We start from the raw sequence: 14,910 nt of genomic DNA on the forward strand, positions 1-14,910 counted from the left end.
TGCCCCGTCCCCTGCTGTGTGACACCAAAGCATGTCCCCAACCGCAGGTCTCAGGGTCCCGGCTCCGTGTCCCCCACGTCACGGCAGCTGATTCAGGGGAGTACGTGTGCCGGGCAAGTTTGGGGACCGCTGTCCGAGAGGCATCTGTCATTGTCACCGTCGTGGCCGCGTCAGGCTCATCCTATGGTGAGACGGGGCTCAGCAGCACTGGAAGGAGCAGCTGGTTCCAACAGACGGTCACAGCTGCTCTGTCCTCCCCTGCAGGACCACCAGCTTCAGGTGTCCCCGTCCGGATCGAGGCATCCTCATCCACCGTGGCCGAGGGACAGACCCTGGACCTCAACTGCATCGTGGCCGGGCAGGGACAGGCCACTGTCACCTGGTACAAGCGCGGGGGGTCCCTCCCAGCCAAGCACCAGGTAGGGGATGCAGGGGGTGATGCTGCAAAGGGTGGCTGGGGTGGATGCACAGCCCTGTGCAAGCCCTGGTGGCCCGTGTGTCCCCTCCCCGCAGGTGTCTGGCTCCCAGCTGCGGCTGCTGCAGGTGACAACGGCCGACTCGGGCGAGTACGTGTGCCGGGTGACCAGCGGGGCCACCACCAAGGAGAGCGCGGTCATGGTGACCATCCAGCCCAGCAGTGCTGGGGCCTACTGTGAGTGGGGACAGGGCGTGGGTGGCAGTGCCAGCGGGGAGTCCTCACGTGTCACAGCCGTGGCTCAGTGCCCATACTGGCGAGGTCCTGCTGTGGTCACTGGTGTCACCCTCCTGTCTCGGTCCCCAGCCCCGGGCAACACGACTCCCCTGCGCATCGACTCTCCGTCCTCTGCCGTGGTCGAGGGACAGACCCTGGACCTGAACTGTGTCATTGCCAGCCCCACACAGGCCACTGTCACCTGGTACAAGCGTGGGGGAACCCTCCCAGCCAAGCACCAGGTAGGGACACAGAGAGGGGATGTCACCAAAGGGGGTGGATGGAGGTGACCAACAGCTCTGGGGAAGCCTAGGTGGCCCATCCAAATCCTGTTGGCCCATGCAAGGCCAGCTGGCCCTGGGCAAGCCTAGGTGACCTGTGCAGATGGTCTCATGGAAGCTCAGGTGGCCCCTATAAGGCCAGGTGACCCCATACAAGACCAGGAAACCCCATGCAAGCCCTGGTGGGCCATGAAAAATTAGGTGACCTATGGAAGTCCACATAGTTCATGTAAGTCCGTGAAAGGTTAGGTGCCCCATCTAAGCCCTGGTGGTCCCATTCGAGTCCACATGGCCCCATGGAAGCCCAAATGTCCCCAGTAGCCCCCATGTCCCTCCCCACAGGTGTCTGGCTCCCGGCTGCGGCTGCTGCAGGTGACAGCGGCCGACTCGGGCGAGTACGTGTGCCGGGTGACCAGCGGGGCCACCACCAAGGAAACCTCCATCATGGTGACCATCCAGCCCAGCAGTGCCAGTGCCTACTGTGAGTGGGGACAGAGAACACGGGAGGTTTCCCACTGGGGGGTGACCCTGGGCGGGTCACACACACAGTGGTGGTCACAGTCTCTAACCCATCTTGGTCCCCAGCCCCAGGCAGCAACACCCCACTGCGCATCGAGTCCTCGTCCCTGTCATCCCCCGTGACTGAGGGACAGACCCTGGACCTGAACTGTGTCATTGCCAGCCCTGCACAGGCCACTGTCACCTGGTACAAGCGTGGGGGGACCCTCCCAGCCAAGCACCAGGTAGGGGACACGGAGGGGGGATGTCACCAAAGGGGGAAGATAGGGATGACATGCAGCTCTGGGCAAGACCAGGTGGCCCATGCAAGTCCTGGGGACCCCATCCAAGTCCTGGGGACCCCATGCAAGTCCTGGGGACCCCGTGCAAGTCCTGGGGACCCCATGCAAGGCTGGCTGATCCTGGGCAGGCCCAGATGGCCCCGTGACTGTGGAAGCCTAAATGACCCCATGGAAGAGCAAGTGACCACAAGGAAGCCCAAATGACCCTGTATAAGTGCAGGTGGCCTGTTCAAGCCCAAAGTGGCCCTGTACAAGCTCAAGTGGCCTTGTGCAATCCCAGATGACCCCTTGCCACAGCTGATGGTCCCTGTGACCCCCGTGCCCCTCCCCACAGGTGTCCGGCTCCCGGCTGCGGCTGCTGCAGGTGACAGCGGCCGACTCGGGCGAGTACGTGTGCCGGGTGACCAGCGGGGCCACCACCAAGGAGATCTCCATCGTGGTGACCATCCAGCCCAGCAGTGCCAGCACCTACCGTGAGTGGGGACAGGAGGAGATGACTGAGGACTAGGGGACAGTGCTGCAGTCTTTGGGGTGACCCTCCTGTCTCTGTCTCCAGCCGCTGGTGTCACCCCTCCGGTGCGCATCGAGTCCTCATCCTCCTCCGTGGCTGAGGGACAGACCCTGGACCTCAACTGCATCGTGGCCGGGCAGGGACAGGCCACCATCACCTGGTACAAGCGCGGGGGGTCCCTCCCAGCCAAGCACCAGGTGGGGGACACTGAGGAGTGTTTTGGGATGGAAAAGGGATTTTTGGTGGTGTTGAGGGGTTTATATCTCCATTCTCACATGTGTCACCTCTCCAGGTGTCGGGCACCCGCCTGCGCATCCCCCAGGTGACAGCAGCTGATTCAGGGGAGTACGTGTGCCGGGTGACATCAGGCAGTGTCACACATGAGACATCCCTCATCGTCACCATCCAGACTGGCGTTGGCTCCTCTTATGGTACTGAGATGGGTGAGAGGTGACATAGGGACATGGTGAGGACACCGTGGTGACCCCATGGACCCTACTGCCACCCCCAGCCGTTGGTGTCACGCCACCAGTGAGGATCGAGACCTCCTCCGCTGCTGTTACCGAGGGACAGACGCTGGATCTCAACTGCATGGTGGCAGGACAGGGTCATCCCCAAGTCACCTGGTACCGGCGCGGGGGGGCTCTGCCACCAAACAGCCAGGTGGGACATCGGGGAGGTGGCTTTGCCCTGCAGGCCACAACCCACATCAGGTACTGATGTGTCCCCAACTTGTCACGTCCCCAGGTGGCAGGGACCCGCCTGCGCCTTGCCCAAGTGGCAGTGGCCGATTCAGGGGAGTACGTGTGCCGGGTGACCCTGGGGACTGTCACCCAGGAGGCATCTGTCATCGTCACAGTGCCCAGCAGTGCCGACAGCTATTACAGTGAGTGTGAGAGCGGGCAGCGCTCGGGGACAGTCGGGTGTCACCTTGGTGATAAACGTTCCCTTTCCCTGTCCTCTCTCAGCCTCTGGCATCTCCCAGCCCCTCCGCATCGAGTCCTTGTCCTCGGCCATCGCTGAGGGACAGACCCTGGACCTCAACTGCGTGGTGGCAGGGTCCGGCCCCACCACCGTGACGTGGTACAAGCGTGGTGGCTCCCTGCCTGTTGGCCACCAGGTAGGGGACAGGGGAGAGTCACTCTGAATTGGTCCCTTCCCCTGCTCTATGGTGCTGACTTGTCCCCTAACTGTTCCCTCCAGGTGTCAGGCACTCGCCTGCGCATCCCCCAGGTGACAGCAGCCGATTCGGGGGAGTACGTGTGCCGGGTGACATCAGGCGGCATCACGCAGGAGACGTCCCTCATCGTCACCATCGATGACGGAGACAACCCACCCCACTGTGAGTGCCACCCTCCAGGAGACAGGTTCCTACTGGTCTCAGGGACCACTGGGGCCATTCACCCTCAACCCTGCCCATGCAGCCGCCAGCATCACGCCACCCATCCGCATTGAGTCCTCGGCGTCCTCTGTCACCGAGGGACAGACTCTGGACCTGGACTGCGTGGTGGCCGGCCAGGGACAGGCCACCATCACCTGGTACAAGCGCGGTGGGGCCCTCCCAGCCAAGCACCAGGTAGCTTGGGACACTGGTGGGGTGGGGGACGGTGGTTGCTTTGCTTGGCTGGGTGATGCCACCACCTTATGTCCCCAGATTTCGGGGTCCCGGCTGCGGCTGTCGCAGCTCTCGGTGGCCGATTCAGGAGAGTACGTGTGCCGGGCTGACACGGGCAGCGCCTCCCGCGAGGCCATTGTCTCTGTCACTGTCACCTCCCGTGACAGCTCCAGCTACCGTGAGTGCGGCAGCAGGGTGAGGGAGGATGCTGAGAGGAGATGGCTGATGTGAGTGACCTCATGGCCTCTCTGTGCCTTTGTCCCCGCAGGTTTGCAGAGCCCCATCATCTCCATCGACCCGCACAGCATGGCGGTGGCACCAGGTGAAGATGCCACCTTCAAGTGCCGCGTCCACGATGGCGCCCGGCCTGTCAACATCACTTGGCGTATGGGGCCTGGCCAACACTTCCAAGGTATGGCAGTCCCCAGAGTGGTTCTGGCATGGTCCCCAGGGTGGCCCTGGTGCTGATGGCTTCTCCTTGCCCAGACAATGTGAAGATCAGTGCCAATGGCTCGGTCATCTCCATCACCGGTGCCCACGTGAGCAACCAGGGCGCCTACCACTGCGTGGCCTCCAACCGCTTCGGCGTCGCCAGCAGCGTCGTCAACCTCGTGGTGCAAGGTACGAGGTGGCCATGGTGAACCTGTCCCTCCATCTGCTCCAGGTGTCCTCAGGGCACATGTGTCCCCATCCCCGTGTCCTACATGTGCTCCAGGTCCCCTCAGGGTGGTCTTCCTGTTACCATGCTGGTGTTCTCTATCTCATCCAGATAGCACTGGGGTGATGGTGTCCCTATCCCCATCTCCCTTCCATGCTTCAGGTGCTCCTGGAGTGATGGTGCCCATGTCCCCATGCTGGTGTCCTTCCAGGGGCCCTAGGAGTTGTGATGTCCCCATCCCAGTTGCAGATGTCCTCCATGGGCTTCAGAATCTCCTGAGATGTTGTGTCCCCATCCCCACACTCATGCTTAATTCCTCCCATGCTCCCAATGCTCCCAGGGTGATGGGTGCCCATATGGCCAGACACCTTCCAGCTGCCCTTCATGGTGGTGTCCTAATCCCCACCACAATGCCCTCCTCCTTCTCCAGGTGCCCCCACAGTGTCCGTGATGCCACCAGGCCCTGTGACAGTGAAGGAGGGCAAATCCCTGAGCCTGGAGTGCTTGGGCCGCGGCGAGCCACGGCCGCTGGTGCGTTGGAGCCGGCTGGGCTCCAGGCAGAAGGTGGAGCACCAGACACTGCTGCACATGGACAGCCAGGCCATCCTGCAGGTGAGGGGACACCCAGGGGTGCCATGGGGCACCCAGGAGTGCCTGGTGCTTATCCCCACCCTGTCCTCCCCAGCTCTCACCAGCCAAGCCGGAGCACGCCGGGACCTACGTGTGCACGGCGCACAGTGCCCTGGGCTCGGCGCAGGCACGGGTGGATGTCAGCGTGGAGTCAGCACAGCAGCACCCTGGGGCCCCCGAGGTCACCGCGCCGTCCACCGTCACCGTGGTGGCTGGGGACACCGCCACACTGCACTGCACGGCCAGAGGTAGGGCAGCCTGGAGGGCAGTGGTGGAGAAGGGATGTTCTGAGCAGTACCTGACACCAGGGTGATGGGCACGGTGTGGTCGTAGGTGACCCAGTGCCCCGGATCGAGTGGTCGAAGCTGCGGGCACCCCTGCCCTGGCAGCACCGCGTGGTGAACGGCAGCCTGGTCATCCCTCGTGCCGCGCAGCAGGACTCGGGCCAGTACATCTGCAACGCCAGCAGCCCCGTTGGTTCCACCGAAGTCTTTGTCACCCTCGATGTAGAGAGTAAGAAGGGGACAACAGGGGATTGGGGTGTCCCTGTGTTCCTGCTGCCACCTCCTCTGTGGCCATCACCCGTCCTTCCTCTGGCCACCTCCACCCTTACATCCAGCCCTTCCTCATGAGACCATCCTCACTCCACTGCAGCGCTCATTCTCCTCCTCTCAAGCTCTGTCACCAACCCTTCCCATGGGTGTGTCCACCTGCTTGTCCTATCCCTGTGCATGTCCCTCTCCACTTCTGCTCTCTCATCCACCCATCTAACCATTCATCGTGGATCCATCCATGGCTCATCCATCCCAGCTCAAGCCCATCTCTCTATCTCTGTTTATATCTCTCCTTCCATCTTTTCATCATGGATCCATCCATCTCATTCATCCCCAGCACATCTCTAACATCCCTTTCTTCCTTGAGGATTCACCCATCACTCATCCATCACAGCTCATGTCCATCTCTCCATCTCCTCTCATGCCCTCCTGGTGGACTCATCCATTGCTCACCCACTCCAGCTAACATTCCTCTCTCTGTTTCCTCTCACACCCCTCCATGCATCTCATCCTTGTGCATCCACCCATCTCTTGTTCATCTTAGCACATCCCATCTCTCCATCTCCTCTCACACCCTTCCATCCATCCCTTCTTAGTGCATCATCCATCTCATCCATCCCAGCACATGCCCAACTCACCGTCTGCTCTCAAACTCTGCCAGTCATTGATCCACCCACCCACCCACATACCTACCTCTTCCTTGTGGATTCACCCATCACTCAACCATCCCCGTTCATATCCATCTCCTGACTCTTCTGCCCATCTCTTCTTTGTGCATCCATCCATGTGATCCATCCCAGCATACACTTGTTTCTCAATCTCCCCTCAAATTTATCCATCTGTGCCTTTCTAGTCCATTCATCCATCATTCAATCCTTCCAGCTCACATCCAGCTCCGTATTTCCTGTCTCCTGCATCCATCTTTTCCTTGTGCATCATCCATCTCATCCGTCCCAGCACGCAGCCAGCTTGCCATCTCCTCTCAGACTCTCCATCCATCCATCCATCCATCCACCCATCCACCCATCCACCCATCCATCCATCCATCCATCCGCCCATCCATCCATCCATCCACCCATCCATTCATCCATCCATCCATCCATCTGCCCATCCATCATCCATCCACCCATCCATCCATCCATCCATCTGCCCATCCATCATCCATCCATCATCCATCCATCATCCATCCACCCATCCATCCATCCACCCATCCATCCATCATCCATCCATCCACCCATCCATTCATCCATCCATCCATCCATCTGCCCATCCATCATCCATCCATCCATCCATCCATCCGTCCATCCATCCCTTCCTGGTGGATTCATCCATCACTCCCAGCCATCCTAGCCATCCCCATCTCCATCTCCTCTCACTCCTCTATCCACCCCTTGCCCATGAATCCATCCTACTCTCATCCATCCCAACACATGTCCATTTCCATCCCCCCCTACACCCCTCACCGACACCCTCCTTGCCCATGGCTGACAGCCGCTCCCATCCCACAGCACCTCCCTATGCCACCATCCTCCCGGAGGACGTGGCGGTGCGGGCGGGTGACGCGCTGCAGGTGCAGTGCCTGGCCCACGGCACGCCCCCGCTGCACTACACCTGGGACAAGGTGAACGGCAGCCTCTCGGCACGCGTGGCACACCGCGCCGGCCTCCTCCGCCTCAGCCCCGCGGCCCCCGCCGACGCCGGCACCTACCGCTGCCTCGTCAGCAACCGCGTCGGCACCGCCGAGGCCTTCGCCCGCGTGGCTGTTCATGGTGAGCCCACCCCCGTTGGTGCTCTGTGTTGGGTGGTGGCAGTGCTGCCGGGTGCCCTCGGAGCTCTGCCTCCTGCCCAGGCGATCCCGGTGCTGATGGGACCTACTGGGGCTCCACATCCCCCTGGGTGCTGCCGTTGGGTACCGCTGGGGCTCTGCATCCCACCCTGCTTATCCTGGTGTTCCTGGCTACCACTGGGGCTCTGCATCCCTTCCAGGTGATGCTGGTGAAGGTGGGGACGTCGCTGGTGGTCCCTTGGTGGTGCGGGTGACACCAGGGAGCCTCGTCAAGGGGGTGGGTGGCACTGCTGAGTTCGCCTGCTCTGTCTCCGGGGATCCCCGTGCCCGTGTGGAGTGGCTGAAGGAAGGTGGGGAGCTGCCCCCCACCCACAGCGTGCGGGATGGGGTGCTGAGGTAAGGAACATGGCACAGGGACTCCCACAGGAGGTGGGACCCCCACGCTGTCCCCCATGGGGTCCCTCACCCTGGCTGTGTCCCCGCAGGATGCCGGAGCTGGCGTCGGGGGCGCAGGGCGTGTATGTGTGCCGGGCCAGTGCCCCGGGTGGACAGGCGGAGGACAGGGCCACCCTCACTGTCCAGGGTAGGAGCATCACCCCAGCACCAGGGGACATGTCCACCCCCTGACCTGTTCCCCACCACCAAAGGTGCCCCGGGACCCCCATGTCCCCACACTGAGGGACCCCCAGCACCTTCCATTTCCCTACACACACAGGTACTCTGATAGTCCCCAGTGCCCATGGTGACCCAAAATCTCTCCTCAAGCCTACAGGCACCCCAATACCTCCCACCCTTCCCCATGCCTGTGGACATCCCAACACAATCAGTCTCTCTGCACACCCATGGACACCCCAGTGCACCCTGTCTCTTCCCACACCCGTGACCACCCTGGTAGTCCCCAAGCCTCACCATGCTCACGAGGACTCCCAACACCTCTGACCTCTCCTCCTTTCTACAGCCACCATAATTGTCCCACATCCCCTCAGGAACCCCGTTTCTCCCTATCTCCCACTCCAGTGCCAGACTGCAATGCCTCCCTGTGCCAGGGGTTCACCCCAAGTCCCCACTGTCCCCCCAGCTCTCCCCAGGGCCCTGATCAACATCCGGACCGCAGTGCAGACAGTGCTGGCAGGGACAACCGTGGAGTTGGAGTGTCTGGGCTTGGGGGAACCCCGTCCCCACGTCACCTGGAGCAAAGTGGGGGGCCGCATCCGCCCCGGGGTGCTGGTCCGCGCCGGCACCCTCACCATCGAGCAGGTGGAGCGGGCTGACGCCGGCCAGTATCGCTGCACCGCCACCAACGCCGTGGGCACCGTCCAGTCCCACGTCATCCTCCACGTGCAAGGTGAGCACGGGGACACAGCGGTGGGGATGCACACGGTGTCACTGCAGGCTGGTGACACCTCCGTGCGTCCCCAGCCGCTCCTCAAATCGCCGGGCAGCCGGAGGTGAAGGAGGTGTCCCTCGGATCAGCAGCTGTTTTGCCGTGCTTGGCATCTGGCTTCCCAGTGCCAGAGATCACCTGGAGCAAGGTACAATGGAGGGGTGGGGGTGGCAGGGGATGTGGGGGCTGCCTGTGGGGGCTGACCCCGCTCTGCTGTGCCACAGCTGGAGGGAGAGCTGCCGGCGGGTGCCAGGGTGCAGGGGAACGTGCTGACGCTGCCGGCCGTGCGCCCTGAGGACGCCGGTGTCTACACCTGCGTGGCCGCCAACCACCGGGGCCAGCAGACAGCGTACTACGTGCTGAAGGTCCAAGGTGAGGACAGACAGAGGGAACAGATGGATGGATGGGATGGGGGTGGTGTGCCCTGCTCCTCCTTACCCTCCCATCCCTGCAGAACATGTGGTCCCCTATTTTGGGCAGTCGCCCCGCTCCTTCCTCCCCCTGCCCACCATCAAGGACGCCTACAAGAGGTTTGAGATCCTCATCACCTTCCGACCAGATGCTGCTGATGGTGAGTCTGTGTGCCCCAATTGTCCTCTGTGTCCCACTTCGTGTCCCTTCCATCATTTCCCCCTCCCTTCCCTACCTTCATCCTCCCCTCCCTTCATGCTCCACTTGCCCTACTTTATCTCTATTCATCTGAGACCTCCAGTTTATGGGGGATTTCTCCTCCATTCTGGGAGGATTTTGAGGTCCCCTAGGATGTGTCCCCCATCTCAGGATGGGAACCATCCCATCTGATCCTCTGACACCCCTCAGGGCTTCTCCTGTACAATGGGCAGCGGAAAAACAGCGGTGCCGACTTCATCTCCTTCGGGCTGGTGGGTGGACGCCCCGAATTTAGGTGAGACCTATGAGTGGGTGTATGGGAGAGGTGGGAGATGGGTGCCAGCACGCACCCACACCCCTTGTACCTCCAAAAACCCAGGTTTGATGCTGGTTCGGGCATGGCCACCATCCGTCACCCCACAGCGCTGCGGCTGGGCGAGTACCACACCGTGCGGCTGCTCCGCAACCTCACCTGGGGCTCGCTGGGCCTCGACGGGCACCCCGCTGTGAATGGCACCTCCCAGGTAACACCTTGGGGTGGGCTGTGCGGCGGGCTCAGGGCGCTGGAGCCGGTGCCCACCCTCGTGTGCCCGCAGGGGAAGTTCCAAGGGCTGGATCTGAACGAGGAGCTGTACCTGGGGGGGTACCCCGACATCGGCGCTGTGGCAAAGACGGGGCTCAGCCGGGGTTTCATGGGTGAGTGAGGGGTTTTGGGGGGCACAGGGGTGAGGGGATGTGGGCATCATGTGACAGTTCTGCCCATCTCCACCACCCCACAGGCTGCGTGCGCCAGCTCCGCATCCAAGGGGAAGAGGTGGCCTTTGGAGACATGGACCTGCAGGCACACGGTGTCACCAATTGTCCCACCTGCCAGGACCGGCCGTGCCAGGTGAGGATGGAGGGGAGGAGGTGATGCCCACTCATCCCTGCCCACTGCTGACACCCGTGTCACCCCTCACCCAGAACGGCGGCGTGTGCCAGGACGACGAGAGTGGCACCTACGTCTGCCGATGTCCCCACGGCTTCACTGGCAGCAACTGCGAGTACTCGCAGGCTTTGCACTGTCACCCGGGTAGGTGACGCCACTCCCTCCATGGGGACATCATCCCATGTCCCTTCAGGATGGGTGCTCATGGCTTCCCGCCCCACAGAGGCATGTGGGCCTGATGCCACCTGCGTCAACAGGCCGGATGGGCAGGGCTACACCTGCCGCTGCCACCTGGGCAAGACTGGGGAGAGGTGCACCGAGGGTGAGAGACACAGGGACACAGCTGGCACCATCCTGGGGCATGGGGATGGGGTGGGGACCACCCAGGGAAATGGGGACACGGCTGGGACCGCCCTGGTGAAGTGGATGTAGGATTGGGGACCGCTCCATGGAGATGGGGACGTGGCTGGGACCACCCTGGTGACATGGGGATGGGGATGGGGTGGGGTTGGGTACCACCCTGGGGACACTGGCAAGAGGTAAAGACCAGCCTGGAAAGATGGGCACCATGGGGATGGAGGCTGGTGTCCCGTCCTGGGGATGTAGGTTGGGTCTCACCATGGGGTTGGACATTGGGCCCCACTGGGGGTTGGAGGTTGGGGATAGAGGCTGGGGATGGATGATGGGGTCCCATCATGAGGATGAAGGCTGGGGATGGATGATGGATGGATGGATGGATGGATGGATGGATGGATGGATGGATGGATGGATGATGGATGGATGGATGGATGGATGGATACATGGATGGATGGATGCATGGATGGATGGATGGATGGATGGATGGATGATGGATGGATGGATGGATGGATGGATGGATGGATGGATGGATGGATGGATGCATGGATGGATGGATGGATGGATGGATGGATGGATGGATGGATACGTGGATGGATGGATGGGTGGATGGATGGATGGATGGATGGATGGATGGATGGATGGATGGATGATGGATGGATGGATGGATGGATGGATGGATGGATGGATGGATGGATGGATTGGATGGATGGTTGTCCCACCTTGGGGATGAAGGCTGTGGATGGATGTTGCTCTGAAGATGGAGCTGGAGGTCCCACCCTGAGCTGGTGGGGTCCCACACTGGGCACTGACTGGGATGTGCAGGTGAGGTGGTGAACGTGCCATCGTTCGATGAGGAGGGAGCCTTCGTCTCGTACCCGCCCCTCACCAACGTGCACCATGAGCTGCGGCTGGAGGTTGAGTTCCTGCCGCTGGCGCCCGACGGACTCCTGCTCTTCAGTGCCGGCAAAGCCGCCCCTGTCGAGGACTACGTGGCCTTGGCCATGATCGGTGGCCACCTCGAGTTCCGCTACGAGCTGGGCTCAGGTGGGTGGCACAGGGCAGGGGGCACTGTGGGCAGGTGGCACCGGGGACCGTGGGAGTAAGGGAGCGACACAGCATTACCAGGGTGCACTGCCATGAAAGGGGTCCCTGAGCCACAGTGGGGTCCCCAAATGTCACTGGGATCCTTGGGAGTCACTTGGGGTCCTTGGGTGTCACTCTTGTCCTCAAGCATCACCCATGGCACATCTCAGGTCCGTGAGTATCCCTGCTCGTCCCTCAGTGCCCCCCATAACACCACCCCCTGTCCCCACAGGCCCGGCAGTGCTGCGGAGCGCAGAGCCAGTGGCCCTGGGCCAGTGGCACTGGGTGACAGCTGAACGGGTGCACAAGGATGGGACACTGGTGGTGGACGATGGTGCCCCGGTGAAACGCTCCTCACCCGGCAAGAGCCAGGGGCTGAACCTGCGCAGCCCCCTGTACCTGGGGGGCACCGAGCCCCCCCTGCGCCCCCCCACCAACGCCTCCTTCCGCGGCTGCATCGGAGAGGTGAGTGAGACCCCCTTTGTGTCCCCTTGGAGGGCAGGTGAGCCCCCTCGGGTGGGGAGGGGATTCCCCCATACTGGGAATGGGATCCTTTTGGTGAGGAGGGAGGTGACCCCACTGATGTCCCCTCGTTGGGGGGATGACCCCTCTTGGTGTCCCCTGGGGAAAATGACCCTGTTGATGGTGTCCCCGTGGTTAGGAGGTGACCCCGTTGTTGGGGGGGTTCCCTCACTGGGTTGGCTACACCTCGTCTTGGTGTCCCCTTGTTGATGTCCCCTCATTGGAGAGGTGTCCCTCCCTGGCGTCCCCGTGTCCCAGTGACCCCGGTGGCAGGGCGGTGACAGTGGGCAGTGTCCCCGCAGGTGTCCGTCAGCGGGAAGCGCCTGGAGCTGCGGGAGCGCTTCCTGCGCAGCCGGGGAGTGCGGCCCTGCGGCCACCGCGCCCCGTGCCGGCCGGGGACCCGCGGTGAGAGCGGGGACGGGGCTGGGATGGGGCGTTTGCACGCGTGTGTGCAGTGAGTGTGCGTTATTGCATGTGCTGCACGTGTGTGTGTGTGTGTGTGTGCAGTGTGTGTGCATTGCTGCATGTGTGTATGCATGTGTGTGTGTGCAGTGCATGTGCATTGCTGCATGTGTGTGTGTATGGGTGTGTGCAGTGCATGTGCATTGCTGCATGTGTGTGCTGCATGTGTGTGTGTGTGTGTGTGTGCACTGCGTGTGCATTGCTGCATGTGTGTATGCATGTGTGCAGTGTGTGTGCATTGCTGCATGTGTGCTGCACGTGTGTGTGTGCGCAGTGCGTGTGCATTGCTGCGTGTGTGCAGTTGCGTGTGTGCAGTATGTGTGAATTGCTGCCTGTGTGTATGCGTGTGTGCAGAGCGTGTGCATTGCTGCATGTGTGCTGCACGCATGTATGCATGTGTGCAGTGTGTGTGAATTGCTGTGTGTGTGATGCACATGTCTATGCATGTGTGCGCTGCCTGTGCATTGCTGTGTGTGTGCTGCAGGTGTGCGCGCACTGCATGTGTGCTGCATGTGCATTCCTGCAGGTGTGCACTGCACCTGTGTATGTGTGTGCGTTGTGTGTGCATTGTGTGTGTGTGCGTGCTATGCACACACAGTTCACACCTGTGCCATGCACACACCTGTGCCCCACGTGTGCCTGTGCGTGCCGTGCACACTGACCCGTCACCCGCAGTGACCGTGTCCCGCTGTCCCCAGGCCCACGCTGCGAGGACGAGGAGGAGGAGGAGGCCGAGGGCTGTCACCCCTCCCAGCCCTGCCTGCACGGTGGCTCCTGTGTCCGTGGCTCCTGCCGCTGCCCCCCTGGATACGGCGGGGCCCGCTGCCAGCACCGTGAGGGGACAGCACAGGGACATGGGGGCACACCTTGGGGACACAGGGAGCAGGCAGGGACACTGCCGGCACAGTGAGGGGGAACACATGGAGGGGCAGGGGGGGACACCTGGGGACACTTGGAGACACAGAGGGAAATCTCAGGTCACTGGAAGAAAAAGGAAAGACACGGGGACACGCAGGGACACAAGGGACACGCACACCTGGGAACACATGACAACATTTGGAGACACCTGGGGACATGGGGGGAACACCTGGGGATACCTGGAGACCATTGAGGACTGACTGGGGACACAGGGGGACACCTGGGTACACGGCAGGGACAGGCACTTGGGGAATACTTGGGAATACCTGGGAATAAGTGAAGCCACCTGGGGACATGGGGGACACCTGGGGACGCTGTTGAGGATATACACTTGGGGAATACTTGGAGATACCTGGAACTACTGGAGACACCCGGGGACATGGTGGGGGGACAAGTGGGGACACCAGGGGGATACATGTCCCCCCTTTACCCCCTCTTCTCCCGCAGGCTCAGCACTGGCAGAGCTGGAGCAGGACTGGCAGGAGGGCAGCGGGGGTGGCGGTGGGTCCCTGCACCCATTTCCCCTTTTTCCCCCCAAAATGCAGGAGGGGGTGGGGTCCCCTCCTCCCATCCCCCCCTGACTCCCCATCTTCCCCCAGACGCCCCCGGCCAGTTCAGCGCCGCGTTCCAGGACGGATCCTACCTGGCCCTTCCCGGGCACCTCTTCCCTCGTGGGTGAGTGACACGGGACACCCCAAGCGGGTGCTGCATCCCACCCCCCCCTTGCACCCCGTCCATTTTTGGGGTGCTGCACTCCCCCCATGGCATCACCCCCTTTTTGGGTGCTGCCCCCCATCACCCCCTCCCCCGGCAGCCCCCCCGAGGCTCCCGAGACCATCGAGCTGGAGCTGCGGACGCGCAGCGCCCAGGGGCTGCTGCTGTGGCACGGCGCGGTGAGACAGGGGACAGGGGCACCGGGGGCACCGGCTGTGGGACCCCCTCGGGCTGGGGGTCCGGGTGCCCCCTGCTCACCCCCCGCTGCGCCCGCAGGAGCCCGGCGAGGGCGGCAAAGCCAAAGATTTCCTTGGCCTCGGCTTGAAGGATGGGCACCTGGTGTTCAGGTGAGGGGGGACCGGGGTCCCCTGGCGTGACGTGTGGCACCGGGGGTCCCCTGAGCCCAC

At 62.3% G+C, this 14,910-nt stretch overlaps 1 protein-coding gene across 8 annotated transcripts in view; it reads left to right on the plus strand.

Moving 5' to 3' along the window:
• The window catches only part of HSPG2 (heparan sulfate proteoglycan 2), a 41,948-nt gene that overhangs the window by 25,474 nt on the left and 1,564 nt on the right, over nt 1-14,910 (plus strand). For 3 of the 8 annotated variants that reach the window (XM_072917299.1, XM_072917301.1, XM_072917300.1), the window contains 41 exons: nt 48-186; nt 265-419; nt 514-652; nt 782-933; nt 1,315-1,453; nt 1,558-1,715; nt 2,107-2,245; nt 2,329-2,480; nt 2,576-2,714; nt 2,795-2,946; nt 3,031-3,169; nt 3,252-3,403; nt 3,487-3,625; nt 3,708-3,859; nt 3,938-4,076; nt 4,167-4,310; nt 4,385-4,519; nt 4,987-5,168; nt 5,242-5,434; nt 5,520-5,699; nt 7,249-7,509; nt 7,727-7,922; nt 8,012-8,109; nt 8,605-8,871; nt 8,946-9,058; nt 9,135-9,282; nt 9,365-9,481; nt 9,730-9,814; nt 9,899-10,043; nt 10,116-10,215; nt 10,299-10,408; nt 10,483-10,591; nt 10,671-10,769; nt 11,627-11,848; nt 12,120-12,352; nt 12,712-12,814; nt 13,570-13,704; nt 14,237-14,290; nt 14,389-14,464; nt 14,604-14,682; nt 14,780-14,850. In XM_072917299.1, coding sequence (XP_072773400.1) covers nt 48-186; nt 265-419; nt 514-652; nt 782-933; nt 1,315-1,453; nt 1,558-1,715; nt 2,107-2,245; nt 2,329-2,480; nt 2,576-2,714; nt 2,795-2,946; nt 3,031-3,169; nt 3,252-3,403; nt 3,487-3,625; nt 3,708-3,859; nt 3,938-4,076; nt 4,167-4,310; nt 4,385-4,519; nt 4,987-5,168; nt 5,242-5,434; nt 5,520-5,699; nt 7,249-7,509; nt 7,727-7,922; nt 8,012-8,109; nt 8,605-8,871; nt 8,946-9,058; nt 9,135-9,282; nt 9,365-9,481; nt 9,730-9,814; nt 9,899-10,043; nt 10,116-10,215; nt 10,299-10,408; nt 10,483-10,591; nt 10,671-10,769; nt 11,627-11,848; nt 12,120-12,352; nt 12,712-12,814; nt 13,570-13,704; nt 14,237-14,290; nt 14,389-14,464; nt 14,604-14,682; nt 14,780-14,850 — 5,840 coding nt within the window. The remainder of the gene's footprint in view (nt 1-47; nt 187-264; nt 420-513; nt 653-781; nt 934-1,314; nt 1,454-1,557; nt 1,716-2,106; nt 2,246-2,328; nt 2,481-2,575; nt 2,715-2,794; nt 2,947-3,030; nt 3,170-3,251; nt 3,404-3,486; nt 3,626-3,707; nt 3,860-3,937; nt 4,077-4,166; nt 4,311-4,384; nt 4,520-4,986; nt 5,169-5,241; nt 5,435-5,519; nt 5,700-7,248; nt 7,510-7,726; nt 7,923-8,011; nt 8,110-8,604; nt 8,872-8,945; nt 9,059-9,134; nt 9,283-9,364; nt 9,482-9,729; nt 9,815-9,898; nt 10,044-10,115; nt 10,216-10,298; nt 10,409-10,482; nt 10,592-10,670; nt 10,770-11,626; nt 11,849-12,119; nt 12,353-12,711; nt 12,815-13,569; nt 13,705-14,236; nt 14,291-14,388; nt 14,465-14,603; nt 14,683-14,779; nt 14,851-14,910) is intronic. The other 5 variants (XM_072917303.1, XM_072917304.1, XM_072917302.1 and 2 more) reach the window with 5 other exon arrangements.

The sequence above is a fragment of the Taeniopygia guttata genome, chromosome 21, assembly GCF_048771995.1.
Source record: "Taeniopygia guttata chromosome 21, bTaeGut7.mat, whole genome shotgun sequence".
Taxonomy (NCBI): Eukaryota; Metazoa; Chordata; class Aves; order Passeriformes; family Estrildidae; genus Taeniopygia; species Taeniopygia guttata.